The sequence below is a fragment of the Podospora pseudoanserina genome, chromosome 1, assembly GCF_035222485.1.
Source record: "Podospora pseudoanserina strain CBS 124.78 chromosome 1, whole genome shotgun sequence".
Classification (NCBI taxonomy): domain Eukaryota; kingdom Fungi; phylum Ascomycota; class Sordariomycetes; order Sordariales; family Podosporaceae; genus Podospora; species Podospora pseudoanserina.
The window spans coordinates 3,060,989-3,080,130 of record NC_085920.1 but is presented as its reverse complement, the minus strand read 5'-3'; the positions used below and the strand labels follow the sequence as shown (position 1 = coordinate 3,080,130).

The 19,142-nt window shown below is 53.3% G+C and overlaps 8 protein-coding genes across 8 annotated transcripts; 4 read left to right on the top strand and 4 right to left on the bottom strand.

The window, feature by feature from the left end:
* Positions 1-597: 597 nt before the first annotated feature.
* Positions 598-1,819, top strand: QC764_108700 (uncharacterized protein; the record flags this gene model as incomplete). The annotated part of the gene is made up of 3 exons (XM_062942136.1): positions 598-602; positions 767-1,310; positions 1,366-1,819. 3 exons carry the CDS (start codon positions 598-600, stop codon positions 1,729-1,731), a joined length of 915 nt encoding a protein of 304 aa, XP_062805058.1. The 3' UTR covers positions 1,732-1,819.
* On the bottom strand, positions 990-5,234 carry CDC54 (MCM DNA helicase complex subunit). Its single transcript, XM_062942135.1, has 3 exons — positions 4,707-5,234; positions 2,514-4,648; positions 990-2,461 (listed from the first exon to the last, which is right to left on the bottom strand). The coding sequence occupies exons 1-3, from the start codon at positions 5,008-5,010 to the stop codon at positions 1,880-1,882; spliced, it is 3,021 nt and encodes a 1,006-aa protein (XP_062805057.1). The 5' UTR covers positions 5,011-5,234; the 3' UTR covers positions 990-1,879.
* On the top strand, positions 4,965-6,484 carry RET3 (Golgi-to-ER vesicle coat component). Its single transcript, XM_062942134.1, has 3 exons — positions 4,965-5,569; positions 5,636-5,869; positions 5,934-6,484. Exons 1-3 carry the CDS (start codon positions 5,530-5,532, stop codon positions 6,263-6,265), a joined length of 606 nt encoding a protein of 201 aa, XP_062805056.1. The 5' UTR covers positions 4,965-5,529; the 3' UTR covers positions 6,266-6,484.
* QC764_108670 (uncharacterized protein) lies at positions 6,485-7,726 on the bottom strand (the record flags this gene model as incomplete). Its single annotated transcript, XM_062942133.1, has 1 exon — positions 6,485-7,726. One exon carries the CDS (start codon positions 7,724-7,726, stop codon positions 6,485-6,487), a length of 1,242 nt encoding a protein of 413 aa, XP_062805055.1.
* A 446-nt stretch (positions 7,727-8,172) lies between these two features.
* Positions 8,173-10,851, bottom strand: QC764_108660 (uncharacterized protein; the record flags this gene model as incomplete). Its single annotated transcript, XM_062942132.1, has 1 exon — positions 8,173-10,851. One exon carries the CDS (start codon positions 10,849-10,851, stop codon positions 8,173-8,175), a length of 2,679 nt encoding a protein of 892 aa, XP_062805054.1.
* A 1,124-nt stretch (positions 10,852-11,975) lies between these two features.
* On the bottom strand, positions 11,976-13,095 carry QC764_108650 (uncharacterized protein; the record flags this gene model as incomplete). The annotated part of the gene is made up of 2 exons (XM_062942131.1): positions 12,567-13,095; positions 11,976-12,508 (listed from the first exon to the last, which is right to left on the bottom strand). The coding sequence occupies exons 1-2, from the start codon at positions 12,571-12,573 to the stop codon at positions 11,976-11,978; spliced, it is 540 nt and encodes a 179-aa protein (XP_062805053.1). The 5' UTR covers positions 12,574-13,095.
* COQ6 (putative ubiquinone biosynthesis monooxygenase) lies at positions 12,907-15,138 on the top strand. The gene is made up of 2 exons (XM_062942130.1): positions 12,907-13,301; positions 13,367-15,138. The coding sequence occupies exons 1-2, from the start codon at positions 13,133-13,135 to the stop codon at positions 14,662-14,664; spliced, it is 1,467 nt and encodes a 488-aa protein (XP_062805052.1). The 5' UTR covers positions 12,907-13,132; the 3' UTR covers positions 14,665-15,138.
* A 2,175-nt stretch (positions 15,139-17,313) lies between these two features.
* On the top strand, positions 17,314-19,107 carry QC764_108630 (uncharacterized protein; the record flags this gene model as incomplete). Its single annotated transcript, XM_062942129.1, has 1 exon — positions 17,314-19,107. One exon carries the CDS (start codon positions 17,314-17,316, stop codon positions 19,105-19,107), a length of 1,794 nt encoding a protein of 597 aa, XP_062805051.1.
* Between the last annotated feature and the right edge of the window lie 35 nt (positions 19,108-19,142).

Sequence of the window (19,142 nt, the reverse complement as noted above, 5' to 3'; positions counted from 1 at the left end):
GACTCTACACTACATGCTTTGTTTAAGACAGCTTTACAGATATTTTCCATGAGGGAGATGACTTTCGATGATATGAGAAGCCATTCATACAGGAACATACATGAATGGGGTTAGAAAAAAAAGGGTTGTTGTGTAGGTGCTGAAATATTACAAACTCCTGTTCATCCCAAAGCTCTGACGACATCTGCACCAAGGGTTTCCGTAAGAGTTCAGAAGAGGGCTTGGGGAAACTGACTGCTCTACTAGCCTGAGCCAGACATGTAAAGTGACGTGATGAGCGACCGTTTATGGCCTACTGCTGCTATCTATATACCACTACGCTGCGCGGGCGGTCATCACGAACCACCATTGTCTTTATCCCGTACACCACAACCTGATTACCCATTTACCCTCACGCTGTGAAAGCAAGCAAACGATTGATGATTTAGCAGTTCATTGTGCATACTAATACCCCCCTGCGTTATTCTTTACCTGTGTATCCTGCTGGGTTGCCGACATATCCTCGTGTTTACTGAGGAAAGAGCAAGTCTGACCTCTTCTTGCGACCCAAGTCCCGAATACGTTCAGTTCCACACCACAGAGCCTAAGCCCAGCATCATGTTGTAAGTCACATATCCCTTTTTCACAAACCGTTTACTATTCATTTGCGGAAATCATGTCCCGCAAAAGCAACGAAACAAACCGCTTCTACCCCTTTGCCCAGTGGTACCCACGCCGCCCACCACAAAACCAGTCCCACGATTGCTAACACGCTCAATTCCTCCAGGAACCGCGCCCTCTCAATTCGCTCCCAAAACCGCTCCTCCACGGGTACCACCACCTCCACCCCATCCCAACACCACCGAAAACCCTTCTCCTTCCCCTCCCTCCGCTCCCCAACCTTCACCCAACCCGACCTCTCCAAACGCCTCACCCGCCTCCTCAAATCCTCCTCCTCCCTCACCTCCCACCACGAATCCGCAGCCAAAGAACGCCTCTCCATCGCAACCCAGCTCTCTGAATGGGGTGAGGCAACCCAAGACGACTCCATCTCCGACATCTCGGACAAAATCGGCGTCCTCCTCTCAGAAATAGGCGAGCAAGAAGACAACTACGCCCACGCCCTCGACGACGCGCGCGCAGCGCTAAAGGTGATCAGAAACACCGAACGAAGCGTCCAACCAACAAGAGAGGGAAAGAAGAAGATCGGGGATGAGATTGCAAAGTTGAAGAGTAGGGAGCCGCAGTCGACAAAATTGGTGGTGTTGGAGCAGGAGCTTGTCAGGGCTGAGGCTGAGGGGTTGGTTGCTGAGGCGCAGTTGAGTAATGTTGTATGTATTTCCCCTGATAAGCACTGATGATGATAGTGTGCTGATATTGTGGTAGACAAGGCAAAAGTTGAAGGAGGCGTACCAGGCCGAGTTTTTGGCTACGATTGAACGGGCGGATAAGCAGATTATTCTTGCGAGGCATGGGTTGAGGTTGTTGGAGTTGTTGGATGATACACCTGTCGTGCCGGGGGATGTCAAACCGGCGTATCCTCATGCTGGGCAGGCGAGGCAGATATTGAATGATGCCGAGGATGATCTCAGGGATTGGAGGCCTAGTGGGCTGCTTGGGGAGGAGGAGGATAGTAAGGTGTCCGGCTCTGGGGCGGCAGTACCTCAGGTTGACAAGGGAAAGGAGGTGGATAGGGGGAGCATGACGGAGACGGTGGTCAATGTGGGTAATGGGACGGCGGCGGCGAATTGATCATGAGGAGGAGGAGAAAAGACTCCTGATGTCGTCATTATACCTAGTTTTGCGTTTCTGTTTGAAAGGCGGGGGCGTTGGTGATAACTGTTTTTTTTTTTCTCATTTGAAAAATAACAAGTTGGAAATTATCCCCGTCAGAAAGCCGTTACACTTGAGCCGTGACCCTTCTTACACTCTTTCTCGCACCCTCTCCACTGACCATGATGGCACCCTCCATCTCTAGCGTCCTCATCGCCTCGGCAAAATCGGCCGACTCCACCGGCACGCTGGCACCATCTGATAACTTCCTGGCTACTTCGGCGAACTTGACTGATTGCCCGCCGGCAGTCAGCTCATCCAACAGTCTGACAATGGCGTCCTTGATCTCGGCCTTCTTCCTTCTGTCCGCCGCCGACGTGCCTTCAGTGAGGAGACTCATGTCGATTCTGCCCTGCGCATCCGTCGCCGCCGTCTTGAGGGCGGATTTGATCAGCCTCACGGCCTCCTTTACGTCATTTTGAGTGACCGTCTCGGAGAGACGCATGCGAGCGTGAGCCTCAGAGAGACGAATCATGCTCTCGAGCTGACGGGTGGTGGCCGTGATGCGCTTCTCTGCGGCGCGGACGTCCTGGCCGAGCTTGCGCATCTCGACGTACGAGTCGACGAGCTCCTTGGCGGCTTCGTTGGAGATCTGGGGGTTGACTTTTTGGCGGGCGTAGGAGATGTAAGAGGTGAGGAATTCGATTGGCTGGAGACTGTTAGTCGGGAGGAAGTAGATGGAGAAAGAGGGATGAACATACCAGGATATCATTGTTCGAGTGGGCCGAGTCAGGCTTGTCCTCGAGATACATGGACAGCAAATGCTTAGCCAAGCGCTGATCTTGCTTCTCGTCAGCTCGATCGAGGATGAGATAGACAAGATCGAAACGGGAGAGTAGGGTAGGGGGAAGATCAATGTTTTGCGGGACGGAGAGGTCAGGGTTGTAACGACTGCCGATCGGGTTGGCAGAGGCTAGGATGGAAGTCCTGGCGTTGAGGGTGGTGATGATGCCTGCCTTGGCGACAGAGACGGTCTGCTGTTCCATCACTTCGTGGAGAACAGAGCGAGTGGACTCGTTCATCTTGTCAAACTCGTCAATGCAGCACACACCACCGTCGGACAAGACCAAGGCGCCGGACTCGAGAACCAGCTGTCTGGTCTCTGGGTCGCGGGTGACATAGGCTGTAAGACCGACCGCAGAGGAACCCTTGCCGCTGGTGTACACACCGCGGGGGGCGATGCGGTGGACGTAACCCAAAAGCTGAGACTTGGACGTTGAAGGGTCACCACACAACAGGACGTTGATATCGCCACGGTAGCGGGGACTGGCGCCCTTTTCAAAGGTTTTGTTGGTACCACCAAACAGCTGGAGGAGGATACCCTTCTTGACATCCTCCATTTCGTAGATTGATGGAGCGAGAGACCGGGACAAAAGCTCGTAGATGTCGGCACGAGCAGCAGTCTCCCTGATCTTGGCCTCATCCTCTGGCGAGATCTTTTTGATCTCATCAAGACTCTGGCCGCTGATATGGGCCTCTTCCTCCTCAGCCAAGTCAAGAACAGAAGGGTCATTGCCCATTCTCTTCTTGTCGACCTTCTGGACATGGACAATGTCCACATACGTCTTGTGCACACTCTTGACCGTCCGCATACGAGGGTTGACACGCACAGGAGTAACCTTGTAGATACCCGTAATCTCTACACGGTCACCGGCCTTGCAAAAGTCAACCAGCTCGTTGTAAGCGCAGATGGAAACGGAATGAGGCGTCTGGCCAGCAGGCGTGTCATCAGGCGTCTCCTGCAGCTTGATTACTTGCTTATCCGTGAATGTGCAGCGATTGTGGATAATCTGCATTGAGTTCTTGGACTTGCAACGATTGCGAGGACACTCAGTCGGCTCACGAATTTTGCCACGGTCCAACTCAACGGTGACGGAGTGTCCGCAAACACTGCACTTGAAGAAAGCGTCCTTCATGTCGGGAATCACAGGCGTGGTACGGATCACTAGACCCTTGATGCAGACAAGTTTGTCCATATCTGAAGGGTTGAGATCTCTCAGGTTGGTATTCTTCTCGATACCGAATGGGCGCACAACATACGTCTCCGCGGAGACCTGGTCTTCAAGGGTCATCTGCTGTCCCTGGGTAGGCCTGGGAGTTGATGGCTCCTCCCCACGATCAGAACTGGGGAAGTTCAGATCAGAGCTCTGGGAAGGGTTGGGCATATTTCCACCAGCAAGAGAGGCCTGTCTTTGACTAGCCATCTCAGCGCGCGCAAGATCAATCATGAAGTCGTGCACGCATTGATCCATGACTGGAACAATTTCGGTGGGGTAGGCCTGGGCTTGATGCCATAGCTTCAGCGTTCGCGGGTACGCCTTGAGATCACGAAGATCAAGGTACAACCTGTTGCTGCCCAGCAACAACATGTTCTCCAAAGCCTCCCAATATGGCTTGGAATCCGCCTCGGGGTTCCCCATGGTGTCAGCCTCGGTTGCGCCATCCGCCCACATGCGATACTTTTTGGTGAAGTTTCGGAGAAACTCCTTGAAGGCCGCGAAGGAGTCTTCAAGTGAGACGGTGGTACCCCATACGAGACCCTGGCTCATGCCACCAAGGGCATTTGCCTCAGATGTGTTGGGGTTGTTGTTGGAGAAGGAAGCGGCGTCGGACCCGACTTGAGAGCCATCACGAACGACTCGGCCTGCGTCATCCAAGATAATTCGGCGTGGCATGCGTGGTGTGCGAATGACATCTGGGTTGATATCCCCACGGTGAGATCGGGAAGGTCTTGTGCGCTCGTTTACGAAGAGCGCACTGCTTTCACTGCGAAGGTCCGACTGCTGGGTGAGGTTGGGCCCTGGGCTGGATTCATCATAGCGGATAGGGGACGAGTCTGTCAGGGGTATGTTAGCTTTGGATGCAAAGAAAAGCCATTGTTTTCAGCGGTTTACCTCCAACCAAGAGACCACGACCGCTTGCGCGAGGTGTGCGATCACCAGTGCTTTGCGTCTCGGTCTGCTGGCGCAAGGGCGAGCTGGCGGCATTGTTTCCGGCGGTGCTCTGAGTGTTGCTCATCTGGCGGAGAGGCGACGAGGGCGCATTGTTGGGAGAGGAGGAATCGTATACCATAGGACTTGAGGCCAATGCTGAGGTCCGAGTCTGGCGGGGAGTTCTCGAGTTCTCAGCAGCGGGGCTGCTCTGAGCAGCCTGGGAACTCCTGGTGCTGCGCGTTGACCGCTTCGATGGTGAAGACATTTTTGAACCTGTACTCTTTCGTGTGTTTTTGACTGAATTTGGGGGCACAAAAAAAAAGACCAATGATTTACAACAGACGAGGATTCGATATGGTGGTTGAAGGGGGTGTGGCAGCGGTGGGATGAAGGTGTTTCCTAGGAAACCCAGAGTGGGACTCCGAAGAACTTCAGGATGTTGGAATGAGAAAAGGAGCAACGCGAAAACGCGTCCAGCAAAAAAACCACTTTACGCGTCTCAGCCTGTCAAAGGGGAAGTGGGGGGGGCTCCCAATCCATTAAACCCCTGGCCCAGGTACGTGCCGTTTGAAATGTGGGGACACCCAGCTCAAGCCACATCAGCGAGCCGCTCCCTTTTGAAAGTTGGACCCCACAATTTCCACTGTGTGGACAGCTTCACATCATCAGCCACAAGCAACAACATCCACGACGACGATACCACCGCCCCCGAACGAGATACCCCTTTTCCACCGCCCTCACCCTACACCGCGAACCATAAGATACCCACTAATACACAGCCAAAATGGCCCCAGGAATGTCGCTGTACAGCGTCAACGCTATCCGTAAAGCTCTCCCAAAGCTCCAGCACACCTACTCCTGAAGCTGACTTGCCATGCCCCCGACGATAGTAATCCTCTCCAGCGAAGACGGCTCCCGCATCTTCTCCAAATGGTACAACCCTCCCCACCAAGCCGCCAACCAGCAGCCCTCCAGCACCGCCGCCCCCGCCTCCGCCCAGAACCCCTTCGCCGACAAGACGGCCCAAGTCCGCTTCGAGAAGGCCCTCCTCCAAAAGACGGCCAAGCAAACAGGAGACATCCTTCTATTCGACAACCGGATCGTACTTTATAAGATGGAGGCTGGTATGTCCTGTCTCTAAATCCCTCCCCTCCCTTCTCAGCAGCTATCCTGACAGATAATCCAAAGACGTGGCAATCTACGTCGTCGGCGGCGTCGAAGAAAACGAAATCCTCCTCTACAACGTCCTCCTCGCCCTCCGCGACGCCCTTCACCTCCTCTTCAAGCAGTCGGTCGACAAGCGCACCATCATCGAGAACTACGACCTCGTCTCCCTTGCCATCGATGAGATTGTTGATGATGGTGTGGTCTTGGAGACGGACCCGACTATCATCGTGCAGCGGTGCTCCAAGGCACCAAATCAAGACACCAACCTGGGGCGTATCGACCCCTTCACCGAGCAAGGCATGAACAACTTGGCGCAAATAGGCAAGTCCAAGATTTTGGAGTGGATGCGGTAGATTGGAGACCATTATTATGGTCCTGTAATGTTGCTGGGTGGGGGAGAATGAATAAGGGAGGGTTAAGCAGGCGTCTCTGATATTTAGACTTATGAATTCGGGGTCCTTTTTATAAAATTACCGTATGAAGTAGTGAGTATAGTGTGGGCAGAATTTTGATGAGGTGTCTTCTCTTGGGAGATCGTGTCTATCGATGTCTGTTCGCCTTTTGACTCTGAGTTAAGGCCTAATCTCGGATGCTGCCTTGCGAAGTCGGTTCATAACCGCAGCAGCAATATCATCCCCATCACTAACCCCTTCCACAAAAATGATATCAGCCCCCAGCCTATCCAGCTCCCTCAAAGCAGCAAACAACCCATGAGCCACCCCTTTAACATCCCGTCCCAGATCAACATCCAACACCGTGGCCAACTCCTTCCCTTCTTCATCCCTCAAACTCCCCTGCCGAACAGCAAAACCACCCTCCTCACTCTCTATCCTCCCCTCTGTCTCCCCAACCAACCCCTCCCATTCCCCCGTCCTGATAACCCCCACCTTTTTTTGCCCGCCCCCCTCCAGCTCCTTTCCCACATTGACGGGTTTATGCCCCTCAAAAAGCACCACCCTCGCCCGGGGGCTGTAATGCTTGTACTTCATCCCCGGCGCCCTCGGCTTATGCCCCTCCCCGACCTCGCTCCTGTCTTTATACCCCTTCACCACCCCCTTCCACCCCTTGACTTGTCTTATCTCCTCGATGCCTACCCCTCCTGGCCTCAGCACCACCGGTGGGTCGCATAACCCGTCAACAACAGTCGACTCAACCCCCACTGCACAATCCCCCCCATCCAGAATCAGCTCAATCTTCCCCTCCAAATCCTCCAGCACATGCACAGCCTTTGTCGGGCTAGGGCGCGTACTGGCGTTTGCGGACGGAGCAGCGAGCGGCTTGCCCACCAGTTGAATCAACGCTCTTGCCAACGGGGAGTCAGGCATCCTCGCGCCAAAGGTGGTCAATCCAGCCGTTACCTCTGGGGCTAGCAGCTGACCGGAGGTCGGGACAGGGAGTAAGATAGTCAGTGGTCCAGGCCAGAACTTGGAGATTAACTCGTGGTAAATCTCTGGAATGGTGGAAAGGGTGCTGAGCATGGAGAGGTCGGAGACGTGCACGATGAGAGGGTTGTCGCTTGGTCGGCCTTTTGCCGTGTAAATCCCTTTCACGGCTGTTGACGAGGTTGCGTCGGCGCCGAGGCCGTAGACGGTTTCGGTCGGGAAGGCTACGGGTGTGCTGAAGGAGGAGGCGGTGGAGGTTGTGAGGGCTGTTGCTGCGAGGGTGAGGGAGGGGGGGATGAGGGGGGTTGGGGGGAGGGTCCAGGTTTGGAGGGAGTTGGGAGAGGACCAGGATCCTAAAGGGGAGGAGGGGGGGATGGTGAGGATGCGGGTTTTGAGTTTGGGGGGTGGTGGTGGTGGGTTGGTGGTTGACATTTTGGAAGTGAGGTGGTGGTGGTGGTGATGATGGTGAAAGGTGGGGTGAAAATGTTGGGGTGAGAACCTGAAGGGTGTTGCTGCGGACCACCGCGAGGAAAGACTGGGGTGGGGAAAGAGAGCCAATTTGTCGATTTGGATCGATTGACTGACGTTGTTTCAATAAAATGAGACGTTTTGAGTCGTGTTTTGGGGACGTGTTGTAGGCACCTTGTTGTGGTGTAAGTGCTGAAGTTGAGTCATTCACAAATTTTTATCTTGATATGATCCTCTCGCCTTCAAAACTTGGCTGCCGCTTCCCAACCTTTACCTTTCGAGTCCCTCAATCCTCACACACGACCAGCCATTTTAACATTGCCAAAACTTCCAAGTTTATTATCATTGATTACAATAGACCTTAATACCAATGTGAACATGATTTCGTCATCCAGAATAATGCCTGCAATTCAAGAAGGAGCATAAGTCTCGCTTCCTCTCCGCCCTGCCCTCACCGGCAACGCAGAAACATGCACATTTGCAAAGCTCAAATGCTCCGAAAAGCTCGACAACAACCTCATCACATCCTCCCTCGTCTCCTCCCTACTCGCCATCCCCTGCATCACCCTCGCATTCGGCGGCCCTGGCAGCGCAGGCATCTCGCCACCCATCCCCATCCCACCACCATTCATGTTCATCCCACCCCCATTCACCATCCTCTCCCCCCTCCTATCAATATACTCCCCCCCATTACCGCTCATCCCCAACATCCTCGGCAACTGCAACTGCACACTAGCATTACTCTGCGCCCTCGACCTCCTCCCACTCCCCCCCGTCTGCCCACCACTACCCATCATAGTCAAATACTCCGAATCACCGCCATACTCATTAGCCGAATATCCATCCTCATCATAACTGTCCGCCCTCGAATGCGCCCTCGACTGTGCCCTCGAGCCCCCACCCCCACCATTCACACTGCTCGACGGCGGCGTGCTAAAGTCCGGAATCACAATCTGATCCTCGGGTGCGCTCGCCAGACTAAGACGAGAGAAATCCGTGTCGTCAGATATGTAAATGGACGGTTCCCTGATGCCGCTCGGTGGTCCAACACCCCCGCTGAAGCTGCCGTTGGTGCTGTTGGTTTGGAAGGGTTGATACAGCGAGGCATGGCGTTCGAGGTCAAAGGGGTTGGCGCCGCCGATGTCAGATCCCGCCATGGAGGCGACGTCGCTGTTGGCGGTTGACGGTCTTGTGTACTCCGGCATGGCGAGACTTTCGTCAAGGTCGATCAGACTCCCGACAGAGGCGCGGTTGTCTTGGAATTGGTTGGGGGTCATGAGCTCGACGTAGGGCTCTGAGTGCATACCCAAGGGATCGGTTTGGTGGTGAATGAAAGGGGGGCGGTCGTTGGTGGGTGCTGGGGCGAGGGGGGCAGGTCTGTCTTCGCTGATGGCTGGGAAGCGGAACATTTCTGATGTAGCTGATGCGGGGGCTGCCATGGAGGGGAATTTCCAGTCTTGGGTGCGGCGGTTGGGGTTGAAGTCTGCAGGGTCACTTCGGGGAGGCTTGTTCAGGTCGTTGCTGTTGTTGCTGTCGGCCGCGGTGAGGGTGTTCTCCCCAAAATCTGACTCGCTGGGAGCTCGCATGCCGGCACGGATGGTTTCCATGTTGGTTTCGATGTCGACAAACTGAGAGAGATCATCGCCATCGAAAGACATGTCGAGATCGATGAGGGACTCTCGCAAGGTGGAATGAAGAGAATCGTCCCTCAACGGAAGATCAGATGTTGAGGTTTGGGGAGGTGGGGGTCTGCCATAATACGCACGAGAGTTCTCTTCGTAGCCCGAGATTGTGTTGGGATCAAAGAGCTTCTCGAGGGGAGCCTTGACGGCTGGTTGCAACTGGGGAGGTAGGCGACGCCGCGCTTTCTGCTTGGGAGGGGGTGCAAACTGCTCATTAAAGTCAAACTCCACGTTTGTGCCGTAGACATCATACACTGCTTGGGCATCAGTGTTCATGAGCTGCTGGTCAAAGTCGACTGTCGTGCTGAAGTTCCACTCATCGTTGGCCAAAGCAGTGGACGTGTAGTCGGACGGGCCCTGCGCGCCAACAGGAGCAAAGAGCGACTTTCTGATGCCTCCCTGTCCTTCCCAGAGCTTGTAGGCCTTTACCAGGTTGGCAAGGTTCGAGGTAGGATGTGTGCCCTCGGTATTAGCAATATATGGATGCCGTTGAACCTGCTCAATAGTCGGTCGCTTTGCTGGGTCTTCGACTAAGCAGAAAGCAACAAGATCCTTGATCTGGTCCGAGTACTGATCACCTTCCAGCCGTGGGGCGTTATGCTTGATGTAATTGCCAAGCTGGGGTATGTTAAACCCTTGCATGACGTTGGGAGGCAGACCGGACGCAATCTCATATACCAGAGAACCAAAGGCCCAGATGTCGACTGGTGTGCTATAAGAAGGCACAGGGTCGAACAGCTCGGGGGCCATCCAGTGAGGCGTGCCGATAAAGGTCGACCGCTTATCAAGCTTCGTTTCAACAATGCCAGCAACGCCGAAATCGCATAGTTGAACCGCTCCGCTCTCTGTGACCAGCACATTGGCGCACTTGATGTCGCGGTGAATGATGCCTTCTTTGTGCACCCAATACACAGCCTCCGCCACCTCTCTCAAAATCGGAATAATCCACTTCTCTTGCAAGCCTCCCGGAGCTGTCGGCTTCATCAGGGTCGCCACACTGCCTCCAGCGCAGTACTCTGTCACCATCCACATGGCCTGACCGACTGGCAGCGCATCGAGAATGAGGTTGATGTTTCTCGCCCCACTGTCGCTGAGGATTTTGAGGGCGCTGATTTCCTTCATGAACTCGCTGTAGGTATCAGCCAATTTCGGGTTGAGGGTGTCGCTCTCTTCAATGTCGATGATTTTGACGGCCACCAGGGCTTTCGTGTTCAAATCAGTCGCCTTGTACACCCGACCAAAGCTTCCCTTCCCGATCAGCTCCTGAAGGAGGTATGGCGGTACTTCTTTTCCGGCCTTGACGCATTCATCTTGGACGGATGCTTGCATCTTCTTTGCGTCCTCCATGGCCTTCTGCCGGGTGGCAGAAGAGAAGTAGTCTGAGTTGCGTACTTGGAGGTTCGACATCTTGGCTGTTGTGGTGGAAAATGGCAGATTTGTTGATAAAAGGCTGCCGTTGTTGGTCTGCTTGTGGTTAGTGGCCGGGGTCTGTCGACATCACAGGTGACTCTCGACTTCGGGATGGAACAACGAGAGCCCAGTGTTTACCTACCGAGGGGAGCTTCAGAATCGCCACCTCATGAACAGCCAGAGGCTTGTGTACTACTCCTTTGGGATGTTGTCAGAGAGGCAAGAGTAGCCAGCCTTGGCGTTCTGAGAAGAGGGCGGTTGTGACCGTCCCCTGTGAAGCCCAATCTCTGGCAAGAGAAGAGCGAGAACGCCAAACAGATTTCTGTCGATTTGTCAGCCATGAATCCAATTGCAAATAATCCCCAAATGACGTCAACGTTGAGTTGAGGGGCTCTGCCGATGATGTCCTGATGCGTGAGGCTATCAGGGCTGTAAGCCAGCCCTTCTTTCCATCACAGCTCAATTCTCAGCTCGGATCCCCCAACTCTTTTCATCCCGTCCCTCCATCCGCGCGCCCCTTTCTCCTACTCCCAAATCCCATTTCCAATCCTCATCACAAAGAAAAACAGAAACAATTACTTACCTGAATCACCAAAACAAAAAAACAACACAACCACACTTCATGTTGTTGAACCAAACTCCCAGCTTAGAAGGTGTGCCTCACCGACATGATCAGATTGGGCGTTTATCTGAAACGGGCCTAGCGTCATCAATCCGTTTGGGAAAAACGGGGCGTCCGGTTGTGAAACGGAGTTTGAGCCAGCTTCAAAGTTGTGGGTCGGGGGAATCCCGTTTGTAGGTTCACGTGCACGTGTCACATCGTTCTTTCCTTGGGAGCAGCAGCTTGAGTGTGTTTTCTAGAGCGACCTCTTTGCTGGGCTTCATGATGATTGACGCTATGGTATTCTGGGGCCGCTTATTGGCTCGTGGGGAGTGGTAGTTGTAGTGGTACAGTTTTGAATGGAGTGTAGTTATAGAATGTAGTTGTAGAGTTGGTTCTATGACTGTATTTCTAGACTTGCTCTGGCGCTAAACTAAACTCCGACCGTCAACAGTTTCTGTTACAATCAACACAATCCAACCTACCTACCTGGGTACCTTACCGTACCTCTCTCAACAACTCACTTCCCATCTGCCTTGTTGATATCCTCTTCCAACCTCTTAATCATCTTCCCATGAATCTTTCCCCACCCCTCCTCACACTGCCCCTTCACCACACCCACCAACAGCCGGTTACACCTTATCTCCAAGTCCTCCACCAGCTCCCACTCCCCTTTCTTATCTTGCTTCTCCCTAACTTGCCATACTGTATCCATGACTATCCCCATCGGTGACTTGATTCGAACAAAGACCCCATTGGTAATGTCGGTGAACTCGTACGTGCTGACGACTTTGGAGTCCCAGATTGTGGTGTGTACAATGTCGATGACGGTGTAGGAGATACCCCGTTGTTGGTGGGTATCAGTTCGGATTTGGGACGTGATACTTGAGGGAAGGTCAGGAGAGGGATTTGGTGGGAGGGGTTTGAAGGAATCGAGGACGGGGTCGCAGGAGAGGAAGAATTCGTAGTCTGAGAGCATGGAGAGGGCGAGGGAGTGGGTGGTTCCTTCTGGGAGGGTGGAGGAGTGAGATAGGTTGGTGGTTGTGGTTAGGACTGGGGATTGTTAGACCGATTGTCCGTTGTCTGTAAAAGGAACAGAGGAGGAACGTACAAGACATGTTGGTGAGTTGTGCGAGCTGGATAGGTGGTTTAGGAGTCGTAAATGGCCGTCTGTTGCAGTTTCCGAGTGCGAAGTCAAAACTAGGTCAATACAGAGGCTTGGTATGAATTTGATGTGACGATGGGGTTGTGAGATCTAGTAACCGGAGGCACTGCGCATGAGAGTTGGCGGGCTTATAACGTGAGGATCAGGAAAGGAGAACCAAGGAAAGCTGCGAACGGGTGATGATGTGAAACGCACCAGTCGCGCCGCATCGGCAGTCACTAGCTTGGCCTCGGGTTACCACTGGACTGGATTTCATCATTTATCTCGGCGCGAGTCCCACCAAAGGAGCTTGAATTGGCAGCTTCACAAAGCCATCGCCATGTTTGAATCGCGAGATGGCTTCCAAGTACGAGCGGAACCAGGGTTAGGGTTGGTTACCAAACTCTACTCAATGTCATAAAGTGGAGCTTAGACCCTTGTTCGCAACCTCATCCCATCTTCTTTTGTTGAAGCATTGAAAGCAATTGAGGCCCAGTTTGGTGCAAGAAAGCACCTGGGCTTCCAAAGACAACATGGAAGCTCTCCTCAGAAGACGAGCGGTATATGTGTGCCAAAGCTGCGTTCGGAGCGCTCGGCAACCGCTCTGGCGCAACTACTCCAGTGCTCCCCCTCGACCGGATATCTACGATGTGGTATGTGTGGGTGGAGGGCCTGCTGGTCTCAGTCTCTTGACTGCTTTACGTGAGTGTTTCCGTAATGTACATTCCTGACCATCCGAACGGTGTTGCTAACCGTAGCCTCTCCAGGCGCAAACCCCAACACCTCCCACCTCCGAGTTGCCCTTGTCGAAGCCCAAGATCTCTCCAAAATCAGATCATGGAGCCTTCCACCAACCAAGTTCTCGAATCGATGCAGCTCCCTCACGCCCTCCTCGGTCAAGTTTCTCGAACAGATTGGGGCATGGGAGCACATGGCCCGAGACCGGGTACAGCCATATCAGGAGATGCAAGTCTGGGATGGAGTATCTGGCGCTAGGATCGAATTCGACTGGGCGGGTGCTGCCCCAAATACCGGAACAACAATTGCCTACATGACAGAGAACTTGAATCTGACGTCTGGTCTGCTGAAGCGGCTGGAGGAGCTTGGTGGAGTGTCTACCTTTGACAACGCAAGGGTGGAAAATATCACATACGGCGAGGAAACAGAGGAACTGGATCTGCGGGAATGGCCGGTAGTACAGCTGTCTGGGGGGAAGCAACTCTCTGCCAGGCTTCTGGTCGGGGCGGATGGAGCCAACAGCCCTGTGAGGTCCTTTGCGAATATCGAGGCCAAGGGATGGGATTACAACCGCCATGGTGTGGTAGCGACTGTGGAATTGGAAGGTGAGGGCTGGGGTGGTGAGTTCACCAAGATTGCTTACCAAAGGTTCCTACCGACTGGCCCAGTTGCCATGCTGCCAATGCCTGGCAAATACTCTACACTGGTCTGGTCCACCACGCCGAGCAACGCGGCCCTTCTCAAGAGCCTCTCGCCGAAGGATTTCACCGCCATGGTCAATGCTGCCTTCACGTTAAGTACAGTTGACCTGGAATACATGCACACTCAGAAATCTGGACAAGAGGAGGAATATTCATGGAGAATGGAACACACTCCTGTGGACCACCGCGCAGTTCCTCAGGTTGTCACGGGCGTCCAGGAAGGCACAGTTGCTTCCTTTCCTCTGAAGCTACGACACGCGGATACCTATGTTGCCGAACGAGTGGCCCTAGTCGGTGACGCCGCTCACACCATTCACCCGCTTGCCGGTCAAGGTTTGAACCAAGGTCAGGGCGACGTAAAAAGTCTCGCAAAGACCATCGAGTACGCTGTTACACATGGGCAAGATATCGGTGTGGGCATGTCGTTGGAGTCATATGTTTCTGAACGATATGCCGCCAATCACGTCCTCCTCGGAGTCTGCGATAAGCTCCACAAGCTGTACTCCTTTGGCAGCGGACCTCTGGTGCCATTGAGATCGTTGGGGCTGTCCGCCGTCAACGCTCTCAGACCCCTGAAAACCTTTGTCATGAACCAGGCGGCCGGGAATGGGATGAAGGTCTTTTGAGAGGCGATCTATGATACCCCGCTTCTCAACATTTGGTCCTAGTTCTGTTGTACAATTATATTGAATATGTATTATAATACCTCATTCTGTCTCCCGTGCCTGGAATGCCATGTGGTGAGTCAGATCCGGGATGGGATGAATGCCCTTGACGTGGAAGTTGTATTGCTGAGTGTTGATAGCGAGTCCAAGTGCCCGATTTCAGTGAGATGCCGGAGACCGGACGATTACGTGCCTGCCCCTTGTGATCGCTCCTGCCCTTTTGAAGGTGGCTTGTTCAAGTTTCAAGTTTTGATATTCTCGATGGGTGCCGAATAGCGTGGGGTATGCCTAGGTAGTATTTTCTTTGCGGTCTCGAAACTATTGTCTCTTTTCTTGCAGCGTTTCTCTACACTGTTTCGAGAATTGAGTTCAACAATTCTAGTGCTTGCCCATATCATCTTGAAGAAGACATCCAGCAGCCTAGCGCTTCTTTAGGAGGTTTTTATCAATCACAAACAGGGCATTTCCCCAGAGAAGCGTGGCCAAGTGCTAGCTATAGACCGGTGAGCAAGCACAAGTTTTTCGCCCATAAACGCTAATTTTGCCGCCAATTTGCTAAAGAATCACATACCATCTGACGATTGCAAGGTCACCTATATAGAACATTCCCGAATGCAGATTTGGCATGCTCGGGCGGTGGATACATCGTCCTCACACGCAGACTCGAAATTATTTGCAAACCCAAACACATCGCTCTCGAACACTTACAGACTGAATTTCAACAATTCAAGCTATGAATTCTTCCCCCGCCCCCCCTGCAAAGCACAATTGTTTAACGGGCTCGATATCAAGGAGTCGTACTCAAACCTGACGGAGTAGACAAGACGGAATTTGGAGCCAGGTTCCTTATAGTAGGTAGGTCGAGGATGGGGCTATGTTGTTGATCCCACACCTTCTACACCGGGTGCTTTCGCATAGCTTCCAACGCCCTCGCTAATTGTCGATAGTCAAAAGGAGTAAAATGTCGATTTGGAGCGCAGTTTTAAACTCAATCATGACACAGGAGTGATTGACCGGGTATTTCTCTTCAAAAACCTGGTCTGGCTGGTCTGATCACTGGGTCGACTGTGTTGACTTTTCTCCTTCCTGATTCGTTACTTCGGTTTGTATATCTAGATGGAGAACCGGCTACCTTGTGCGTTTTGTTGACCAGAAAGTTGATAAATAGAAGCTTGCTATCTAAGTAACCGCGGTTTCGACCCTATCTTCGCTACCCATCTACCTCGTCCGTTATAACTGGAGTATAATGTAAGATGCATTTTACCCTTAAGCCCACTGGGCCAGCGTTGGCTCTGGCAAGTCAATGACTTTTACAACGCCGGCATTCGAAGCAAGGGAAACGGTAATAGTTGTCGTGTAATCAACCAAGGCCCTTTAGAGGGATTCCCTGGGGATTCTTGGTTTCTACAACATGAAGAAGAGATATATGAGAGAGGAGGCTGAGGTTACTTATCGTTCCAAAACGCCCAAGTGTCGCGCTGGAGCGTATGTGTCTCGTGCTTGGACGATGGCCAAATATCGCGCTGGAGCGAATATATCTTGTGCTTGGATGATGGTTTAGCGTGCTCAGGCGAGGGCAAATCGCCCTTCGAACTCAAGCATAGCGTTCTTGAACGAAAGCACAGCGTGTTCTAACGCCAACATAGCTTTCAAGAACGGATATGCCTCGTTCACGAACGCTGGCATAGTATAATGCTTGGATGAAGATAGGTCAAACATAACTAACTACCCTTTTCTCTCCTATTCCTCCCTGTCAGGTCTAATTTCATGTCAAGGACCGCAGAGTTAATCTTCTAGGCATATGACGTGTTGGGCCTTTCGGTCCATTGACCTAGCTATTGTGCTCCATAGAAGGGCTCCTTCGGTAGGAACGTTCTTGCCGTTCTATTACTCTGTTCCTAGATCGGAACTGACCTAGTATTTGACCTAGGTGTCCAGGATTCCCCGACTTTCCTTCTACAACACAACCCCAACCACCAGAAAGTGGGGGCTTTTTCTTCCCTCTCGAAATCCACCACCTTTCTGTAAGTATCCCTCTACAATCCTCAATTACCCTTCACTTCATCTACACTCTGATCACGTACTGTAAGCCTCTTTGAACTACCTAGACCGATATCTCCATCGGAAGCTCCCCAGTCGACTTCTCTCGACCCCCCCATGGGTCTAGAAGCCTCGGTCGGCCATTGCCACGCCTCTTGTGGCTAACTGAAGACCCTCGGTGGCCTCCCTCTCTCACTATTCAGTCAGCTAATCTTTTCTTCTCGTCCTAGAACAACAACAGTCCCACAGATACCGACAGAGACCGACGTGGTCCAAGTAAGTAGACCCCTTTCCCTGCGAAACCTACCCCAACAAACGATCACGGCCACGTCCTGCTTCGGAATCATAGCCAGTTGGTCTTAATAGCCAGTCTGCCAACAGTTCGGAAGCCAGTAGTCTCTAATATCTCCCATTCGAAGCCTCTCGGAAGAAGCCGGCCACGAAGCAGGCCTACACACCGCAACGAGCGGAAGAAAACGACCGATCAACGGTCAGAAAACCAGGTAAAGTGTTCAGAACCTATCCTAACTTGAAAGTCCTTCACTGACCAGCTCTGGCGAAGCCTTCACGATGTGTATCCGAGAGTACATCGTCTACCAGTGTGCCCACCGCTCGCCCCCGGTGTTGGTCACCTGCCCGTTGACGACAGAAAGGCATGTCAACCCTGTCTGTGACAAGCGCCCGGATATGGCATACTACGCCGAGACCTGCTGCGCGGCCTGTGAGCGTTGCGTCCATTCTCGCTGGGTTATCATCAGAGAGAATGAGCACCGTTGGCTTCATGAGCATGGGGCTTGTGGCTGTGAAGTGGTATTCCCGGGCCTCTTGAACACTCCCCGGGCTATCGGGGCCGATGGCGTCGAGTCCGAAGAAAACGATGAGAAGGATGGTGCTCCGCTGGCTATCACAGATGGCTCAGTTGGAAGCCGGTCCTCTGATCCCGGTGTTGACGCCGTCAAGCCGGCTAAATCAAAGAAGTCGAAGGGTAAGGAGAGAGAGGTGATCAGTACTGGCGCTGACATTCCCCAAGGCAGTTCTGCTCCCCCTCTCTATCGTGAGAGCATCACCGAGGACGGGGCAGCTCATGTTCAGCTTCGGCTGAAGAGTCTGTATGCCGGTGAATGGCGAGCTGATCACCGCATCCTTCACGAGACGGGCAAATGCAACTGCCGGATTGTTTTCGGACCCTTCAATCCTCAGATTTCGGACGAGGAGTTGACTGCTGAAGACTGGGAGTTCATCCAGTGGTGGAGAGATCAGGAGGATGCTGTCGAGGGTCAGAAGACCGTGGCTAGACCTCGCCTGGGTAGTTCTACGTCCGAAGCTGAGGTCATCGCCCAGCGTATCAAGGAGATTGAGAGGGTGTTTGGCAGCTTCGAAGTCAAGCATAAAGAGGAGGGTATGTCCTATCCTAACAAGCGCGCTGTGAAGCCCTCCCATGGCTCTGTCGCCATACCCCAACCTACCACGACCTTTGCCGAGTCCAGCGAGCAGGGATATCGGCGGATGGGGAGAAGGCGCGGGCAGCACAAGAGCCAGTCTTTTTTCAATCGACGGAACTCCCAAGGAGAAGATCTTGGAAGGGATAGAAGCCAAAAAAGCCTCTTGCCTCGCGAGCCTGGCTTCTCTCAAGGCCAAAAGCAATATACCATTGCCCAGTACGCCTCCATGGCGCCTAGTTCGACTCCAGCTACGCAGCAAGGTTGGGTCTATGACCCATATTCCAATCAATACGTTCAGACCGGCAATGTAGCTCCCCAGTCGACAAGCTACTATCCCACTGCTTCCAGTAACAGTTACCAACAGCCTCAAGGCTACCAAGCCTCATACCAAGCCTCACACCAAGCCTCCTACCCGCCTCAGCTACAACAGCTGCCCCAGGTTGCCAACCCAGCCTTCGCAACAATCGCAACCTACACCAACACGATCCCCGATGGAGCCTACCCCTGGATACAGCCTCACAGCCAGTCTCGGACCAGATCCAAAGCCGGCGGGCCCTACCACGTCGTAGGCATGGACTACTCCAGCTTCGACGACCCTTCCCACGTCGAACACGTCGGCACACCAATCTGCGGCATCCCCATTGGCGGCGGTGCCCACATGCCCCCCTGGAAGGACTGTGTCCAGAGACAGCCTCGCCCGGCTCCTCCTCGCGAGCTGCCCACCATTGTGATCACCGTGGTCGAAGCCAACCCAGTCGGCGCCATCGAGTACGACTATGACCAAACCCTCGACTCCAAATCCGACATAGCCTACGGAGCCGCAGACGGGAGCGCCGTCGATGACAACGATGACAGAAACCTCCTCGAGGTCGAAGTCCCCCGTGTCCCCCAGCGGAGACACTCTGCCGGAGGTGTTCTCTGAACAATTCCCTCTCACATTCCACATGATCTTTTTTT

Excerpts from the sequence above, each read along its gene's own strand:
- CDC54 (XM_062942135.1), bottom strand. The coding sequence starts at position 5,010 with ATGTCTTCACCATCGAAGCGGTCAACGCGCAGCACCAGGAGTTCCCAG. Across the intron at positions 4,649-4,706 it reads TCGTGGTCTCTTGGTTGGAG|ACTCGTCCCCTATCCGCTAT; the intron begins GTAAACCGCTGA and ends TACCCCTGACAG. Across the intron at positions 2,462-2,513 it reads ACTCGAACAATGATATCCTG|CCAATCGAATTCCTCACCTC; the intron begins GTATGTTCATCC and ends AACAGTCTCCAG.
- RET3 (XM_062942134.1), top strand. The coding sequence starts at position 5,530 with ATGGCCCCAGGAATGTCGCTGTACAGCGTCAACGCTATCC. Across the intron at positions 5,570-5,635 it reads GTACAGCGTCAACGCTATCC|TAATCCTCTCCAGCGAAGAC; the intron begins GTAAAGCTCTCC and ends CCCCGACGATAG. Across the intron at positions 5,870-5,933 it reads ACTTTATAAGATGGAGGCTG|ACGTGGCAATCTACGTCGTC; the intron begins GTATGTCCTGTC and ends GATAATCCAAAG.
- COQ6 (XM_062942130.1), top strand. The coding sequence starts at position 13,133 with ATGGAAGCTCTCCTCAGAAGACGAGCGGTATATGTGTGCCAAAGCTGC. Across the intron at positions 13,302-13,366 it reads CAGTCTCTTGACTGCTTTAC|GCGCAAACCCCAACACCTCC; the intron begins GTGAGTGTTTCC and ends TAGCCTCTCCAG.